The sequence below is a fragment of the Podarcis pityusensis genome (genome assembly GCF_964106645.2).
Source record: "Podarcis pityusensis genome assembly, chromosome: 10".
Lineage (NCBI taxonomy): Eukaryota > Metazoa > Chordata > Lepidosauria > Squamata > Lacertidae > Podarcis > Podarcis pityusensis.
In genome coordinates this window covers 4,025,423-4,041,635 of record NC_138035.1, presented here as the reverse complement: position 1 = coordinate 4,041,635, position 16,213 = coordinate 4,025,423, and the positions used below count along the sequence as shown (strand labels likewise).

General features: G+C 48.8%; 3 protein-coding genes across 3 annotated transcripts in view; 2 read left to right on the top strand and 1 right to left on the bottom strand.

Moving 5' to 3' along the window:
• LOC308486268 (uncharacterized protein) overlaps positions 1–5,961 on the bottom strand; it is a 157,083-nt gene extending 151,122 nt beyond the window's left edge. Inside the window, exon 1 of the mRNA XM_081022881.1 lies at positions 4,377–5,961. The gene's annotated coding sequence lies outside the window, so the exon portion shown is untranslated. The remainder of the gene's footprint in view (positions 1–4,376) is intronic.
• The window catches only part of LOC308486405 (uncharacterized protein), a 154,348-nt gene that overhangs the window by 8,973 nt on the left and 129,162 nt on the right, over positions 1–16,213 (top strand). The window lies entirely within an intron of this gene.
• Positions 6,685–15,110, top strand: LOC308486326 (uncharacterized protein). The gene is made up of 4 exons (XM_081023088.1): positions 6,685–6,893; positions 8,102–8,274; positions 9,185–9,323; positions 10,986–15,110. The coding sequence occupies exon 4, from the start codon at positions 11,176–11,178 to the stop codon at positions 12,607–12,609; it is 1,434 nt and encodes a 477-aa protein (XP_080879214.1). The 5' UTR covers positions 6,685–6,893; positions 8,102–8,274; positions 9,185–9,323; positions 10,986–11,175; the 3' UTR covers positions 12,610–15,110.

Sequence of the window (16,213 nt, the reverse complement as noted above, 5' to 3'; positions counted from 1 at the left end):
TGGCAGATGTGATCTCAGAACCACTGGCAGTCATCTTTGAGAATTCCTGGAGAACAGGCGAAGTCCCGGCAGACTGGAGGAGGGCAAATGTTGTACCTATTTTCAAAAAGGGGAAAAGAGAGGACCCAAATAATTATGACCCAGTGAGTCTGACATCAATACCAGGGAAGATTCTGGAGCAGATCATTAAGCAAACAGTCTGTGAGCACCTAGAAAGGAATGCTGTGATCACCAATAGTCAGCATGGATTTCTGAAAAATAAGTCATGTCAGACTAACCTGATCTCGTTTTTTGACAGAATTACAAGCCTGGTAGATGAAGGGAACGCAGTGGATGTAGCCTACCTTGATTTCAGCAAGGCATTTGACAAGGTGCCCCATGATATTCTTGTAAAGAAGCTGGTAAAATGCGGTCTTGACTATGCTACCACTCAGTGGATTTGTAACTGGCTGACTGACCGAACCCAAAGGGTGCTCATCAATGGTTCCTCTTCATCCTGGAGAAGAGTGACTAGTGGGGTGCCACAGGGTTCTGTCTTGGGCCCGGTCTTATTCAACATCTTATCAACGACTTGGATGATGGACTCAAGGGCATCCTGATCAAATTTGCAGATGACACCAAACTGGGGGGTGGGCGGTGGCTAACACCCCAGAGGACAGGATCACACTTCAAAACGACCTTGACAGATTAGAGAACTGGGCCAAAACAAACAAGATGAATTTTAACAGGGAGAAATGTAAAGTATTGCACTTGGGCAAAAAAAATGAGAGGCACAAATACAAGATGGGTGACACCTGGCTTGACAGCAGTACATGTGAAAAGGATCTAGGAGTCTTGGTTGACCACAAACTTGACATGAGCCAACAGTGTGACGCGGCAGCTAAAAAAGCCAATGCAATTCTGGGCTGCATCAATAGGAGTACAGCATCTAGATCAAGGGAAGTAATAGTGCCACTGTATTCTGCTCTGGTCAGACCTCACCTGGAGTACTGTGTCCAGTTCTGGGCACCACAGTTCAAGAAGGACACTGACAAACTGGAACGTGTCCAGAGGAGGGCAACCAAAATGGTCAAAGGCCTGGAAACGATGCCTTATGAGGAACGGCTAAGGGAGCTGGGCATGTTTAGCCTGGAGAAGAGGAGGTTAAGGGGTGATATGATAGCCATGTTCAAATATAGAAAAGGATGTCACATAGAGGAGGGAGAAAGGTTGTTTTCTGCTGCTCCAGAGAAGCGGACACGAAGCAATGGATCCAAACTACAAGAAAGAAGATTCCACCTAAACATTAGGAAGAACTTCCTGACAGTAAGAGCTGTTCGACAGTGGAATTTGCTGCCAAGGAGTGTGGTGGAGTCTCCTTCTTTGGAGGTCTTTAAGCAGAGGCTTGACAGTCATATGTCAGGAGTGCTCTGATGGTGTTTCCTGCTTGGCAGGGGGTTGGACTCGATGGCCCTTGTGGTCTCTTCCAACTCTATGATTCTATGATTCTAACCTCTTCGTTGATGCTGACCTGGACAAGTGTACTGGTGAGGCAGTTACGGCAATGGCTCACCTCTCCAAAAGAGTATGGGCGAATGGGATGCTAACCGTTCAATACAAAGATGAAGGTCTATCAGGATTGTTTGTTCAGCAAGCTGCTTTGAGAAGTGAGTCATGGACAATTACAACCATCAGAAACAACTCCTCAATGCCTTCCACAAGCTCTGTGTCAGGAAGATTTTGGGCAATACAAGGCAGGACAGTGTCAAACAAAGATATGCTTTCTTAACCTCAAATTCCCAGCATGTTCCCATTCCATTCTCAGCAAGGTCTATGCTGGCTTGATCATGTCCACGGTCAAAACAGTCAATAGCCCTCCATTTAAGGTGAGTTTAAGGGGTATTAGAATCCCAAATGCTGCAAGTGGCCCTGTAGAGCTCCCTCAAAACCAGGGAGGCTTATCAGAGAGAGATATGCATGGAATTTCCAAACAGAGGTTATGATCCACAAGGGAGCCTTACTGAGAGAGGCCACTATCCCACAATTCTCCTCCATGATTTCCTTATGCAGAGCTCTCTGGTCAGGATCCAGCAATGCCCATTCCTCGTCTGTGAAATGAACAGTGACATCTTCAAAGCACACTGGACCCTAAGAGAGAAAGGGAAAGATCCTCTTTAGACAGCACTAAGGTTGTCTGCTACACATTGCTCTGTTTCTTTCTGCTCATTAAATGGTGTTTTGTTTCAATGGGATCGTCCTGCTGCAGATTTTAATTTGGGTGCTCTTTTTAATGTCTTAGTGGAATTCTTGTGTGATTTAGTGATGGACATTAATCTTAGTGTAAATGGGTAGAACTCTACATTGTGTTCTTAAAATCCTTCTGTCTGTACCAGATGGAAGGATCCCCTCTCTGCTCCCCATGTGCTGTTCATCCCAGGCTCTGCTCAGCGCTCCCTTTCACGAGCCGTGTGGAGCGTGTGTGTGGTGCTTGCAGGCTTTTCCCCAGGAGGGAGAAGCCCCCAAGAGCCGCACACATGCTCCACGCGGCTAGTGAAAGGGAGTGTGGCTCTTGGGAGCTTCTCCAGGAGGTGGGGGAAGGGACTGAGGGGCAGCCCCTCAGTCCCTTCCCCCACCTCCCACAAAAGCCAGCAAGAGCCGCACGCTCTTTAAAGGGTGCACGGCTCCTGCGGGCTTTTCTACGAGGAGGGAGAAGGGACTGACTGGCCGCGTCAGTTCCTCCTCCCTCCTCTGGGAAAAGCTTGCAAGAGCCGCGCGGAGCGTATGTGCAGCTCTTGGGGGTGTTTTCTGCCTGCCTCCCGCCTGCATTCCCTCCATAAGACGCACACACATTTCCCCTTTTTAGGAGGCAAAAAGTGTGTCTTATGGAGAGACAAATACAGTAAGTCTCCAACCTTCCTAGAGGGAAAGTGACCATGCAAAATGTGCAGGGAACTGCTGGTCTTTCTGAGAGATGAATCAGCCTGGTTGCTCCTGCCTTTCAGAGTTTTCAGTCAAGGAATGAAGTCAGAACTGTGATTGACAAGTGACTCATTTGTACTGAGTGTTATCTGAGCATTGGGTTATAGTGGGGGTCCTAACCCAGGGTTCCTCAAGAGTTGCTCTCCTGCCCAACCCCATTCAGAGCCCATTTATTCCCTTACCTGGCTAACTCCTGAGGGCCAAATGACATGTGGGTGGGGTCAAAGGACAACAACACTCAAAAGCAAATGAAGTGGGACTTGCCTTTCTATGCGTGTAATGTGTTTTCAACTGTTCTTATTGCTGTTTTTTAAATTTTGTAATCTGCTCGTGGAAATTCGGGTGATGGGCAGGGAACAAGCAATAAGGATGATGATGTTACATTGCTTAACATGCCCCCTCCCCAGTCATGAATACTTGAGGGCACTCCTGGGTCCATCATGGTCGCTTGAGGCCCATGTCCAGCTCAGGCTAGTTCCCCACCCCACAGACCTTTTGGGAAAGAGAGGACATGGCCCTGGTCCTCCCTGCTCTGCACCAGATGGGATGGTTGCAACGCTCTCTGTGTGGAACTGCCCTTGAAGGCGACTTGGGAACTGGTCCAAAATGCAGCAGCCAGATGATTGGCTGGGCTGCCTCTCTTTATGAATGGCATTTCTCTCCCACCTCTTTCCCCAAGATCAAGGCGGCATCCATGGGTCTACCCCTCTCCACTGAGTCCCCCCACAACAAACACATTGGATTCCTTTTTTTAAAACAGTTGCACTGGTTGTTTCCTTTCCAGCAGGACCTCTCCTGGTCTCAGTGCCTTGGCTTGTGAGACCTCCAGTGGTGCTTTCATAGAACGATAGAGGTGGAAGGCACCCCAAGGATCATCTAGCTCAACCCCAAGCAATCTCAGAGGACACACTTGCATCTGGAGGAACTAAGCACTGGAGGAGAAAATGAGCCCTGCAGGATCAGGCCATAGGGCTGCCCCATAGAGCAGAGGAACCCCCCCCATCGCCCTCTCCTCCTCCTCCACGGATTGGTCTCCTCCTCTTTTAACGCCACCTTGATTGGTGGCCTCCCTGGCTCTTGTGGGAGGCAGTTCCACAGGTTTTACTCTGCCCTGCAAGAGGAAGCGCTTTCTCTTCTCTGCCGCCCTTCCTTCCTTCCTTCCTTCCTTCCTTGCACAGGTGAGGTTTTAGGGACCAGGGTATATTTCATGTCTGAATGTTTCCATCCGCGGCCAACCTCTGTCATAAAAGGGGACTGATCCATACATCTGAATGGACCCAAGGGGCCAGCAGCGCATCCATGCAAAGGAAGAGCAGACCTGCCGCCCTCCTGCGACCCTGACTTGCCCCCCTTTCGCCATGCAGCGCTGGGACCCCCGCTCTCCCCATGGGCCCTATCCTGGGAGAGAGGAGACTCACCGGATCCCAACAGGCGCCCCCCCCAGGCAGCCTCTGCAGAGCCGAACCAACGGGACCCCCACACGCCCGACTTCTTGCAGGAAAGGGAGGGGTTGGGCTTTCGCTCTGGAGGACCCTGCCCCCCCCCCCGTCTTACTTTCCTGTCTAGGAATCTAGCTCATTTCTGTTTAGCCCTTGGCAAGCCGAGCGCACCCAACTCACGACTCTCCCTCTCCCGAGAGCAGGAGCATCGCGTACCAATGGCATCCCGAGAAGGCAGAGTAGGAGAGGTTTATGGATTATTTCCGGCAACGGATACATTCAGTTTTGGACAGCAGCTGAACAGCTGGCCCCTGAACACGGGTCCTAAGAAATCTTCACTGGCTCCCGGTCCATTTCCGAGCACCATTCAAAGTGCTGGCGCTGACCTTGAAAGCCCCAAATGGTCTCAGCCCAGTAGAAGGGGAGGAGCGCCTCCACGTCCATCGCTCAGCCCGGACACTGAGGTCCAGCTCCGAGGGTCTTCTGGCAGGTCCCTCATTGCGAGAAGTGAGGTTACAGAGGGCCTTCTCGGTTGTCGTGACTGCCCTGTGGAACACCCTCCCACCACATGTCAAGGAGACAAACCTCCGTAGATGCCTAAAAGCAGCTCCGTATCGGGAAGCTTTTAATACAGTATTTCATGTTGGGTCATGTTTTCTTCTATTCTTTTGGAAGCTGCCCAGAGACAATGTTCTTGTTCTTGTTGTACATGTTGTTGTCGTTGGACATACAGCTTTTCATAGCCAACAACACAGAGATAAAGGGCTGCTTCGTGTGGGCTTATGGTTCTGGTGCTTGTGGATTTCATGGGATTTACAGTAATGTCATGCCATTATAAATGCATGGGGATAAGTGCATTTACACAGACACATTTCCGCAAAAAGACCCAAACTCCAGCATGTAGCCACAGGTGATACAATAGGAGCCGTTCTGCAAATGGCCTTTGCAACACAACTCACTGGGTGGTAACAAAGTATACACACTTGCCTCTTTACAAGTAGCCCCGTTTCCTCAATGAATCCACCCATTTCTTGATGAAATGTAACTTCTGCCAGGAAAAGCTGAGCTGAAATAGTAAGGAGAGCAAAACAGCAGCCCTGTCTGACCCCCGTCACGTGGCAGGAGATTCTTCCTGAGGGGCCCCCCCCCCCACGTGAGATGGGTATGACATCATGGATGATCCATATGATCCATTGGTGATCCCCACTGATACGGAATGGGGGGGGGCATGTCTTCTTCACCTTCTTCTTCGCTACAATATATCCATTTATTTCCAATTGTCAATGTCAAAAGGGACTAAAATCTATAAAATTCATAGAAAATCAACGTGCCAATTTGCTCAATTTCTCTAGGACTCCATGACACCTCCCCTGTCCTCCATAATCCCTCAAGCAAGGTGTCAAGACCCTAATCCTGTCAAATCACTCTGACAAGCCTTTCCTCCGGGCAATGCCAGTACATGGACCATTGTCTTCTCATCACCAGCACTCAGGAAGCGCTTATCTGCGCATATCTCCAGCTCTGCATATTCCCCCCTCCCTCCTCCATATGTTAATCCTGTGTAACCCAACCTCTTCTTAAAGTATTCATGATGTAATCTGTGTAACCCAGCCTCTTCTTAATGTATTCATGATGTAACTGGGATGTATTTTGCACTGTATTCTGGGACATGGAGGGAAATTTCAAAAGTTCATGTCACCCCTTTCTCGCTGTTCAATCTCGCCTTGAACCTGTTGCGCAATAAACTTGGATCTTCTGCAGTTTGCTCCTGTCTCCGGCTGAGCTCATTTTCCTCCGCAGGGACCCGCGGACTTAGTCCGACGAGCTGGGTGGCAGAGCAGCCTCGCACCCAGATTTTACCATAACACCATGATGCAAGCAGACTGGTCCAAAGAGCAGATCTCTATGCCTGAATGAAACGGGTCTGCGGTGATGGATTCTGGAGTCAAGAAATCCGCCCTTTCCAATGATCTCTCAGGCTGGCCAGGGAGCAGGAATCGCCAGGCATCCCGGATGACAGACTTGTCATGTTGCCAAAACATGGAGTCTGAGCTGATCTCCATGCAGAACTCATTTTGTGACTTCGCTGTTGGATTGTCGGGATCAGCCCCTCCCCCGCTCTCCTGATCCCAGAAGGAAGACGGGGGGGGGTTTCCTCCCCTCCTTCCCCCCCACCCGCTCAAAACTTTCCCTCCCCTCCCGGCACATCCTCCTCTCACCCCACCCCCACCATCCCAAATCCCTCCCCCAATACATTCCTCCTCCTCCTCCTCCTCCTCCTCCTCCTCCAATCCGGCTTCTGCTCCAGGAATGTGGGGGGGGGTGAGCCCCCTCCAACTCTGCCTGCTTCTCCCGGAAGTGGAACTTCCACTCCGGATTGCTGCTCTGCCCCGTAGCTCGGGGGGGGGGGCTTTCGGAAAGGGGAGGGAGGAGGCAGGGGACCCCCCCACCTCATGGATGTTGCAGGAAAGGAGAATCGGGAGCGAGGACAAAGAGGTAAAGGGGTCGGGGGGGGAGGAGAAGGAGAGGGGAGAAGAGGATCGCGGGATGGGGAAGGGGGGAGATAAGGACCCAGAGACCCCTCCAGCTCCCCCAAGCGCCTTCCGTGGGGCCTGGATCCCGGCACGCGTGCTGCGAAGGGGGCTTTCCTCGCAGGGCGGACCCCTCACCCGTTTCCCAAGGCTCCGCGCGGCCCATGAAAAGGTTAAGGGGCGCGAGAGACGCCTGGATAGAGACCCCCCCGTCCCTCCCTTGCTCCTGTTGGGGGGCCCTGTGGATGGAGAGATGGGGCGCGCACGGCGATGGGTCAGTCGCGCCGGAGTGCAGGGGAAGCTCCGGGAGAGAGGGAGGGGTGAGGGAAGTGCAGCACTTGGGGGGGGGGAGAGATAGGAAGACCAGTCTTTGGGGAGAAGTCTCCATCGTGGCGCCCGCTGGGAATATCCGGAGCGCTGGGGGCTCAGCGCAGAGAGAGGTGGGCCACGAAAGGGTTAACGGGCACGAGGGATAGAGACCCCCCTGTCCCTCCCAGGCTCGTCTTGGGGGGCCCCTCCGGCTGGAGAGATGGGGGCGCAGGACGTGGGGGGAGTGGTGCCAAGGAAGCCTCCGGATGCAGGGAGACTCCGGGAGAGAGGGAGGGGGTCGAGGAAGTGGGGGGAGGAGGGAAGGCAGCATTGGCAGGGGGGGGGAGGTAGGAAGACCACTCTTGGGGGGGGGCGTCTCCATCATGCCTTCCTCGGGGAATCTCCGGAGGGGCCGCCTTGGCTTCTCTCTCCCGCCCAGCAATCAACCCCCCCTTCAAGGCGACCAGAGAGGGATCCCTGGAAAGTGGGGGTTCTGTCTCCCCACCCCTTCCTTCCTGCAACCTCCATCCTCCTTCCACCCCATAAGCCCCTGCCCTGTCCAGACACAGCAGTTCTGCCCAGTCCAACCATTGGTCCCCCTGGAGAGGAGAGGAAAACCCGAGACAAGGGGGGAGGGGGGAGGCCTTCTCAGAAGCGGCTCTTGGTTTCCGCAATCCCACCCAGGAAGCAGCCAGAAACCTTTTCCTCTCTCTCAGGCTTCCATCTTTATTGTCTTTTCCGCTGAGGGTGAGGATAATGTACACCTGTCATCAGAAACAGGGGTGCAGAGTCCATGGAATGGCTCTTAGGATTGATACAGAAGTTGCACCTCAAAAGCATTTCTGTTCCTCTTATTCTTTGTAGCCAATGTCAGAGTGACTGACAAGCTGAGATACAATCCTTCAGCATCTGATGATAGCAATTGCATGAATCTTCCCAGTCAAAGGACCCATTTTCATGCTATACAGTGCCTGGGGCTGGAGGCTCTACACACCGGGTGTGCCTGTGCAGGCCAAAGACTGCCAGTATTAGCACAGGTGAGGTGTGTGACCCTCCCCTCAATTTACAGACTGTATGTGAATGGGATTATCTTTTACGGCAACCCTGTGATTTTCTCCACCCATAATATTTCATAAGCTAATATTGCAGTAAAAATTCCAAAATAAATACAAAAAATCACACGATAATAATAATAATAGTACAGTGGTACCTCAGGTTAAGAACTGGATTCGTTCTGGAGGTCCGTTCTTAACCTGAAACTGTTCTTAACGTGTGGTACCACTTTAGCTAATGGGGCCTCCTGCTGCCGCCGTGCGATTTCTGTTCTCATCCTGATGCAAAGTTCTTAACCGAAGGTACTATTTCTGGGTTAGCAGAGTCTGTAACCTGAAGCGCCTGTAACCCGAGGTAGCTTACAGTACATATAGGTAAAGGTAAAGGGACCCCTGACCATTAGGTCCAGTCGTAGACGACTCTGGGGTTGCGGGGCTCATCTCGCTTCACTGGCCGGCCCCCCTGCACCCCCCACGCTACGCCACTGGCTCCTCCATAATGATCGATGTATAGTTAGCAGAGTAGGAAAAAACACAGGGTCAGGAAAAAAGTAATTCAGCTGAGAAATTTATTACTGAAGACAGAGAAGCATAACAGGACCCAAAAAATAGCAAAAATGTAACTCACAGTAAAACCCTGACTTAGCATTCCAAAACAGCACTCAAGTAAGAAACAGACAAGCAGAGTAGAGTAATATCAGAATAGGAAGTGGGAGCAGGCGCATTTCAATACTGTAATTCATATATAATTCAACGTCAGAATAACCCTGGGACTAGATAACAAGCCTCCAGGTGGACGTGCCCCACCTGCCCTTCACGTTCCTCTTCCACACAGGCAGAATCTGCCTTCTGGACTGTGGGATTCACGGTTGTTCTCCTCCTCTCCATCCACCAGGGCTTGACTTCAGGTGCAGCAGAAATCCCCAGCCCCCCAAGGATTTGAGACCCATCAGCTTTCCTCACCTGGTTTAGCCGGCTGGTTGAAGCCGTTGCTTGAACCCCTGTTGCATGCTGACAGCTTCTGGAAGCCACAGGTGAGAGCCGAGTGCAGGGTGGGGACCAAGGGTGGAAAAATGACCCCAGAAGGTGCAGGACATGACCACCACCAAAGGAACTACTGCTCCCCATGACATCTAGATGCAGGTAGGGAGCCGTGTTGGTTTGACGCAGTTGAAATAAAAATTAATCCAGTAGCACCTATGATTTTTCTAGATATAAGCTTTTGTGTGCATGCACACTTCTTCAGATACACTGACACAGATGTCACCAGACCCTTGTATATCGTGGGAGGGTGGGCTGGGGTTTTTCCTCAGAAGGGTACTCCTACTACCATCTACTACTCTTCACTATATGAAGAAGTGTGCATGCACACAAAAGCTTATACCTCGAACAAACTTAGTTGGTCCCTAAGGTGCTGCTGCTGCTGCTGTTGTTGTTGTTAATTCATTTAGTCTTGTCCGACTCTTCATGACCCCCTGGACCAGAGCACGCCAGGCACTCCTGTCTTCCACTTCCTCCCGCAGTTTGTTCAAACTTATGCTGGTAGCTTCGAGAACACTGCCCAACCATCTCATCCTCTGTCTTTCCCTTCTCCTTGTGCCCTCCATCTTTCTCAACACCAGGGTCTTTCCTGGGGAGTCTTCTCTTGAGGTGGCCAAAGTCTTGGAGCCTCAGCTTCAGGATCTGTCCTTCCAGTGAGCACTCAGGGCTGATTTCCTTCAGAATCTAGAGGTTTGATCTTCTTGCAGTCCATGGGACTCTCAAGAGTCTTCTCCAGCACCATAATTCAAAAGCATCAATTCTTCGGCGTTCAGCCTTCTTTATGGTCCAGCTCTCACTTCCATACATCACGACTGGGAAAACCATGGCTTTAACTATACGGACCTTTGTTGGCAGAGACCTTAAAATGTCTCTGCATTTTAAGATGCTGTCTAGGTTTGTCATTGCTTTTCTCCCAAGACCCTAAGGTGCTACTGGACTATTTTTGTTAATTTTTTTACTTCAACTGTGTCAGACCAATATGGCTACCTACCATTAAGTACAGTTATCTCCTTGCCTTGAATATCCTGCTTTTCAGTGCCAGATTAGGATAGTCCTCTGTCAGAAGACAAGCACAGGATCAGGCAGCACATCATCATTATAAAGGACCATTGGGGTGGGTGTTTCCGCCTGGGATTCCCATGTGCCAGCTGCTTTCCTTCTGCTTCTCCTGCTCTCTCCATGCAATGTGAGGCATGTAGACAGAGGTCCATCTCCAAGAACAGGAGCTTCCCTGAGCACCCATTCAGCTGACCCCAAGCACCAAGCCTTGTCACTAGTTCTCTGATTGAGCCAGACCACAATCCCTGGAAGAGATGAAGGCCTGGGTCTCCCAAAATAGTCCATATGGACCTCCTGAGGTCAGTGGGACTATGCAGGTGATTCATTAAGTTCTAGATGTGGAAACGGGGGCAACCACTTGATTTGAAAGGCAGTCCCACAGGACAACAGTATTCCAAGATCATGCTGTTATTAAAGCTGATTGAGGATTATGAAAGGTTGCTGATGCATTACTACCATTTGACATCATACCATTTTCATTTCCTAAAAATTGGGAACATGGGGAGGACATGGGAGAATGTAGGAGATGTTGAAATAAGAGAAGGTGCTAATGGCGACTGATGAGCCCTTTTTTTTCTGTGTTCTTTTTCCTGAAGCCCAAACAGGATTTCCTTTCTGCTCACTCTGAAAAAGGGGATGGAGAAGACAGAATTGCAGGGGACAAGGCACCTTTTGTTTCATTAGGAATAGCCATTAAAATGTGTGAAATGAGTAATATGCTTCACTGAATGAGCACACATAGTTCACATCAACAAACACAAAAAGGAAAGAACCCATTTAAAAGGTATGGAGTGTGGAAACAGCTTCTCTTTCAATGCAAAACTTAGAACACACCAGCGGACTCACAGAGAGAGAAAACGTTTTAAGTGCAGGGAGTGTGGGAAGAACTTCAGTCAGAGTGGACACCTCAATATACATCAACGGACTCACACAGGGGAGAAATCATTTAAATGTATGGAGTGTGGAAAGAGCTTTAGTGATAGTGGAAGCCTTAGAATACATCAACGGACTCACACAGGGGAGAAACCATATAAATGTATCGCGTGTGGAAAGAGCTTTAGTGATAGTGGAAGCCTTAGAACACATCAACGGACTCACACAGGGGAGAAACCATTTAAATGCATGGAGTGTGGAAAGGACTTCAGTCAGAATGGACAACTTAGATCCCATCAACGGACTCACACAGGGGATAAATTATTTAAATGCATGGAGTGTGGAAAGGACTTCAGTCAGAATGGACACCTTAGATCCCATCAACAGACTCACACAGGGGAGAAACCATTTAAATGTATGGAGTGTGAAAAGAGCTTTAGTGATAGTGGAAGCCTTAGAAGACATCAACGGACTCACACAGGGGAGAAACCATATAAATGTATCGAGTGTGGAAAGAGCTTTAGTGAAAATGGAAGCCTTAGGAAACATCAACGTACTCACACAGGGGAGAAACCATTTAAATGTATCGAGTGTGGAAAGAGCTTTAGTGAAAATGGAAGCCTTAGGAAACATCAACGTACTCACACAGGGGAGAAACCATTTAAATGCATGGAGTGTGGAAAGAGCTTTAGTGAAAATGGAAGCCTTAAAAAACATCAACGGACTCACACAGGGGATAAATTATTTAAATGCATGGAGTGTGGAAAGGACTTCAGTCAGAATGGACACCTTAGATCGCATCAACAGACTCACACAGGGGAGAAACCATTTAAATGTATGGAGTGTGAAAAGAGCTTTAGTGAAAATGGAAGCCTTAGAAGACATCAACGGACTCACACAGGGGAGAAACCATATAAATGTATCGAGTGTGGAAAGAGCTTTAGTGAAAATGGAAGCCTTAGGAAACATCAACGGACTCACACAGGGGAGAAACCATTTAAATGTATCGAGTGTGGAAAGAGCTTTAGTTATAGTGGAAGCCTTAGAACACATCAACGGACTCACACAGGGGAGAAACCATTTAAATGCATGGAGTGTGGAAAGGACTTCAGTCAGAATGGACACCTTAGATCCCATCAACAGACTCACACAGGGGAGAAACCATTTAAATGCATGGAGTGTGGAAAGGACTTCAGTCAGAATGGACACCTTAGATCCCATCAACAGACTCACACAGGGGAGAAACCATATAAATGTATCGAGTGTGGAAAGAGCTTTAGTGAAAATGGAAACCTTAGGAAACATCAACGTACTCACACAGGGGAGAAACCATTTAAATGTATCTAGTGTTAGCTTCCGGGTTAGCGCGATCGACTAATGGCGGATTCCCTCCGAGCTCCGGAGGGAATCGGCTTGACAGGGGGCTGGGTCTTGCCGTGCCGGCGACACGGGGACCCTTAAAAACCACGGGCACGGAGCCCGTGGACATGGTGACTCAGCGGGCACCGTTAGCGCCCTCCCGACTCGTGAAGGAGCCTTTTTAAAGGCTACGGAACGGGTGCCGGGGAGCGGCGTGGTGCTGTGAGTCTACTGCTTCCCCTGCCGAGCGAAGCCGCATGCCATTTGTTGGAGAGCGCTGACTTCTTCCTGCTAAAATTTGGACTTAAAATCAAGAACAACAACCCGTGAGTAATTTGGAAATTGGATTACAAATAATTCGGTTTTGGATTTGGTACGAGCGGGGGAGGTGGAAAAAAAAAGGGAAGTCCGTCTCCCCCCTATTGTAAACAGTTTAAAGGAAGGATCTGTCAACTAAGGTTGCGAGAAGAATTGTTGTGATTGGATAAAAAATATAAATTCCACGGATTTAAAGGACTAAGCTAATGTGCTGGAGGACAAGAGTTCATTTGTTTGGATTAAGTACCACTTTTCTCAAGCCCGGGAGTAACCCGTGAAAAGAGCCTGCTGAGGATCTACAGAAAACTTTTGACAGCTGTCAAATTAGCTGTCAAAGTTGGGAAAAACCGAAAGCTTAAATTTTAACCGGTTATATTGTTACAAAATATTGAAAGTAAAGAAAGACTGATACAAATAAATCTGACTTTTGGATCGGAAGGGAAAAGAATACTAAGTAACCAGAATCCCTCTAGAGGGGATTCTTGGACATTACAAGAATGGAACTAGGTCGGGAAATACGAGCTGACTTGCAAGAGCTTATCTTTTTCATGGGAAAGCTGCGAGAGATGAGCGAGCAAGGCCATGTTTTGTCTACAAGCCCCACAAAACCGAAGTTAACAGAAAATATACCTACTGAGTTGGAAAGGGACTTGATGCTCAAAACACAGGCAGCTGGACAAGAAATGAAATCAAAGATTGAAGAGGAGGAAAAGACACCTGCTGAACAGGAGGAGCAGAAAGAAGGGATGGCTGAAATGTTACAGAAGACAAAAGAGAGCCGGAGATCTGCCAAGATGAACTCTAATTCGACCAAGGTGAAAGCTGGACTATTTGGGACATATAGACTTAAGAAACAGAGCTGGAGCTCCACCTTTAAACAAGTAGGCATGGCTGGAAGAAACATGGTCAGCACTGAGAAGGTACCTCTTCGACCTTGGATATTTAGTATGAGAGACCTCCAAAGAAGCCGGCTGAAAGGGACTGAGAGAGATTTGAGAGCCTCGGACGTAAGGTCACCAGGCTAAAAAGATGGACTAACCGGACTTTGGTTTGGGACTGAAACCGGGGAGAGAAGGGTGGGGTTTAGAAGTCCAAAGGCGGCCTGATTCTTACTTTGCAGTGTAAAAATTATATGTTCTTTATTATTATAAGAATGGGGAATCCGTGGATGGGAACTAGGGACAGCCTTAGGAAAGGTATCTCTTTTTATGTTTTTATATCTCTTTTCTCTTTTTTCATATATGATTAAGGTATATATTTTAAAAATTGCTAAATAAACTAAATTAAGGATAATAATGAACTAAGGTTTAAACCTACTATAAAGAATTATATTAACAAATTATGGTTAAGTAAATTAACAAATTATGGTTAGGACACTAAGGATAAAAACTTGTTTGAACAAACAACTGGAGTTGGAATACAATAAGGGGAGGCGTGGGGAAGTCATGAAAAGAAGTTATTGAAAATGAGACCTAAAAGGTGGAATTTTTTTGTTGTTTTTTGTGTTTTCTTTTGTTTTTCTGTTTTGTTTTTTGTAACCTTTTGAAACTTTAATAAAGATTATTTTAAAAAAAATGTATCGAGTGTGGAAAGAGCTTTAGTGAAAATGGAAGCCTTAGGAAACATCAACGTACTCACACAGGGGAGAAACCATATAAATGTATCGAGTGTGGAAAGAGCTTTAGTGAAAATGGAAGCCTTAGGAAACATCAATGGACTCACACAGGGGAGAAACCATTTAAATGTATCGAGTGTGGAAAGAGCTTCTGTCAGAGTCAAAATCAACAGATTCACGGACAGGACAGGAAGAACTTTAAGAGTTGAAACCCGTCAAACCATCAACAAACTCAAAGAGGAGAAGCAGTTTAAATGAAAAGACTGCAAACAGTGCTTTATTTATAACGGAGTATTTAAAGTACAGGGATTCGAGTGGCGCTGTGGGTTAAACCATAGACCCTAGGACTTGCCAATCAGAAGGTCGGCGGTTCGAATTCCTGTGACGGGGTGAGCTCCCGTTGCTCGGTCCCTGCTCCTGCCAACCTAGCAGTTCAAAAGCACGTCAAAGTGCAAGTAGATAAGTAGGTACTGCTCCGGCGGGAAGGTAAACGGCGTTTCCGTGCACTGCTCTGGTTCGCCAGAAGCGGCTTAGTCATGGCCATATGACCCGGAAGCTGTACCCTGGCTCCCTCGGCCAGTAAAGCGAGATGAGCGCCGCAACCCCAGAGTTGTCCTTGACTGGACCTAATGGTCAGGGGTCCCTTTACCTTTACCTTTATTTAAGGTATATCCAGGGACTCTCACATGGGAGAACCCATTTAGATGTATGGAGTGTGGGACGTCTTCCTCTCAGAGTCCACTCTGAGCATTGAACTCAGCAGGAAATCATTCCTAAAAGCATGAGGTATATGCAAACTTCTGGTGTTTATATGTAGAACTGTATAATAATGAAATAATGAAGGCAACATCTCAGAATAGTGAGCATAATTTTATATGTAAAGTACCTTTGGTTTATGCACCAAACTCTCTCACCCCCCCCAACCACATGATCTCCAAGCACTGCTTCTTCACCAGAATTTCATCGCTGCCTCCTGCCCTGTGCGTTCTGAAGAAAACTTGAAATACTGAAATTGAATGGGAGGTGTCCCCCCAAGCCTAATTTCAAGAGGGGGAAGGAGGCTGCAGGTACCAGGGAAATCTCCTGGGGGGCCCATCTTCACTCATGAACCCCATGGGGCAACCCCAGAGCTCCTGCTCATTCTGGGGTTTGAGGAAGCTAGCATTTTTCCATAGTCCCAGAAGTTTTTATTCAATCATGCTACTCGGGAGTTTTCCTAGCAGAGGACCACAGTGTTGTGGCTGCTGTTGTTGTCATGGACTGGCTGGTGGGGGAGGGGAGGCACCAGCTGGGGGACCCACAAGGGACGAAGGCTCAGAGCCCAGCGACTGGTGGTGGGATGGCAGTGAGCAGAAAGAGGGAGGAAAGGGAGCAGAACAGGAGGGGAGGTGTTGCAAGCTGAGGAGGAAACAGGGTTTGGTGAGCAGAAAGAGGCTGGGACAGAGAGCAGTTCAGGCTCAGAGGGAGGAGAGGAGGGGGCCAGGAGACCCAGAGGAGGCCGGCTGCTGAAGCATCCAGGGAGACCCCCCTCCTGCTGCGACCAGCCCATGCCTTTGCGTCTGGCGGTTAGAACTCTTAGAATGTGGGGATCCCAATTTTCAACCAAATCCAAAACAAAAACAAAAAACCCCTAGCCTTTTCCCAGGTCTTTCCTGACCT

Excerpts from the sequence above, each read along its gene's own strand:
- LOC308486326 (XM_081023088.1), top strand. The coding sequence starts at position 11,176 with ATGGAGTGTGGAAACAGCTTCTCTTTCAATGCAAAACTTAGAACACAC.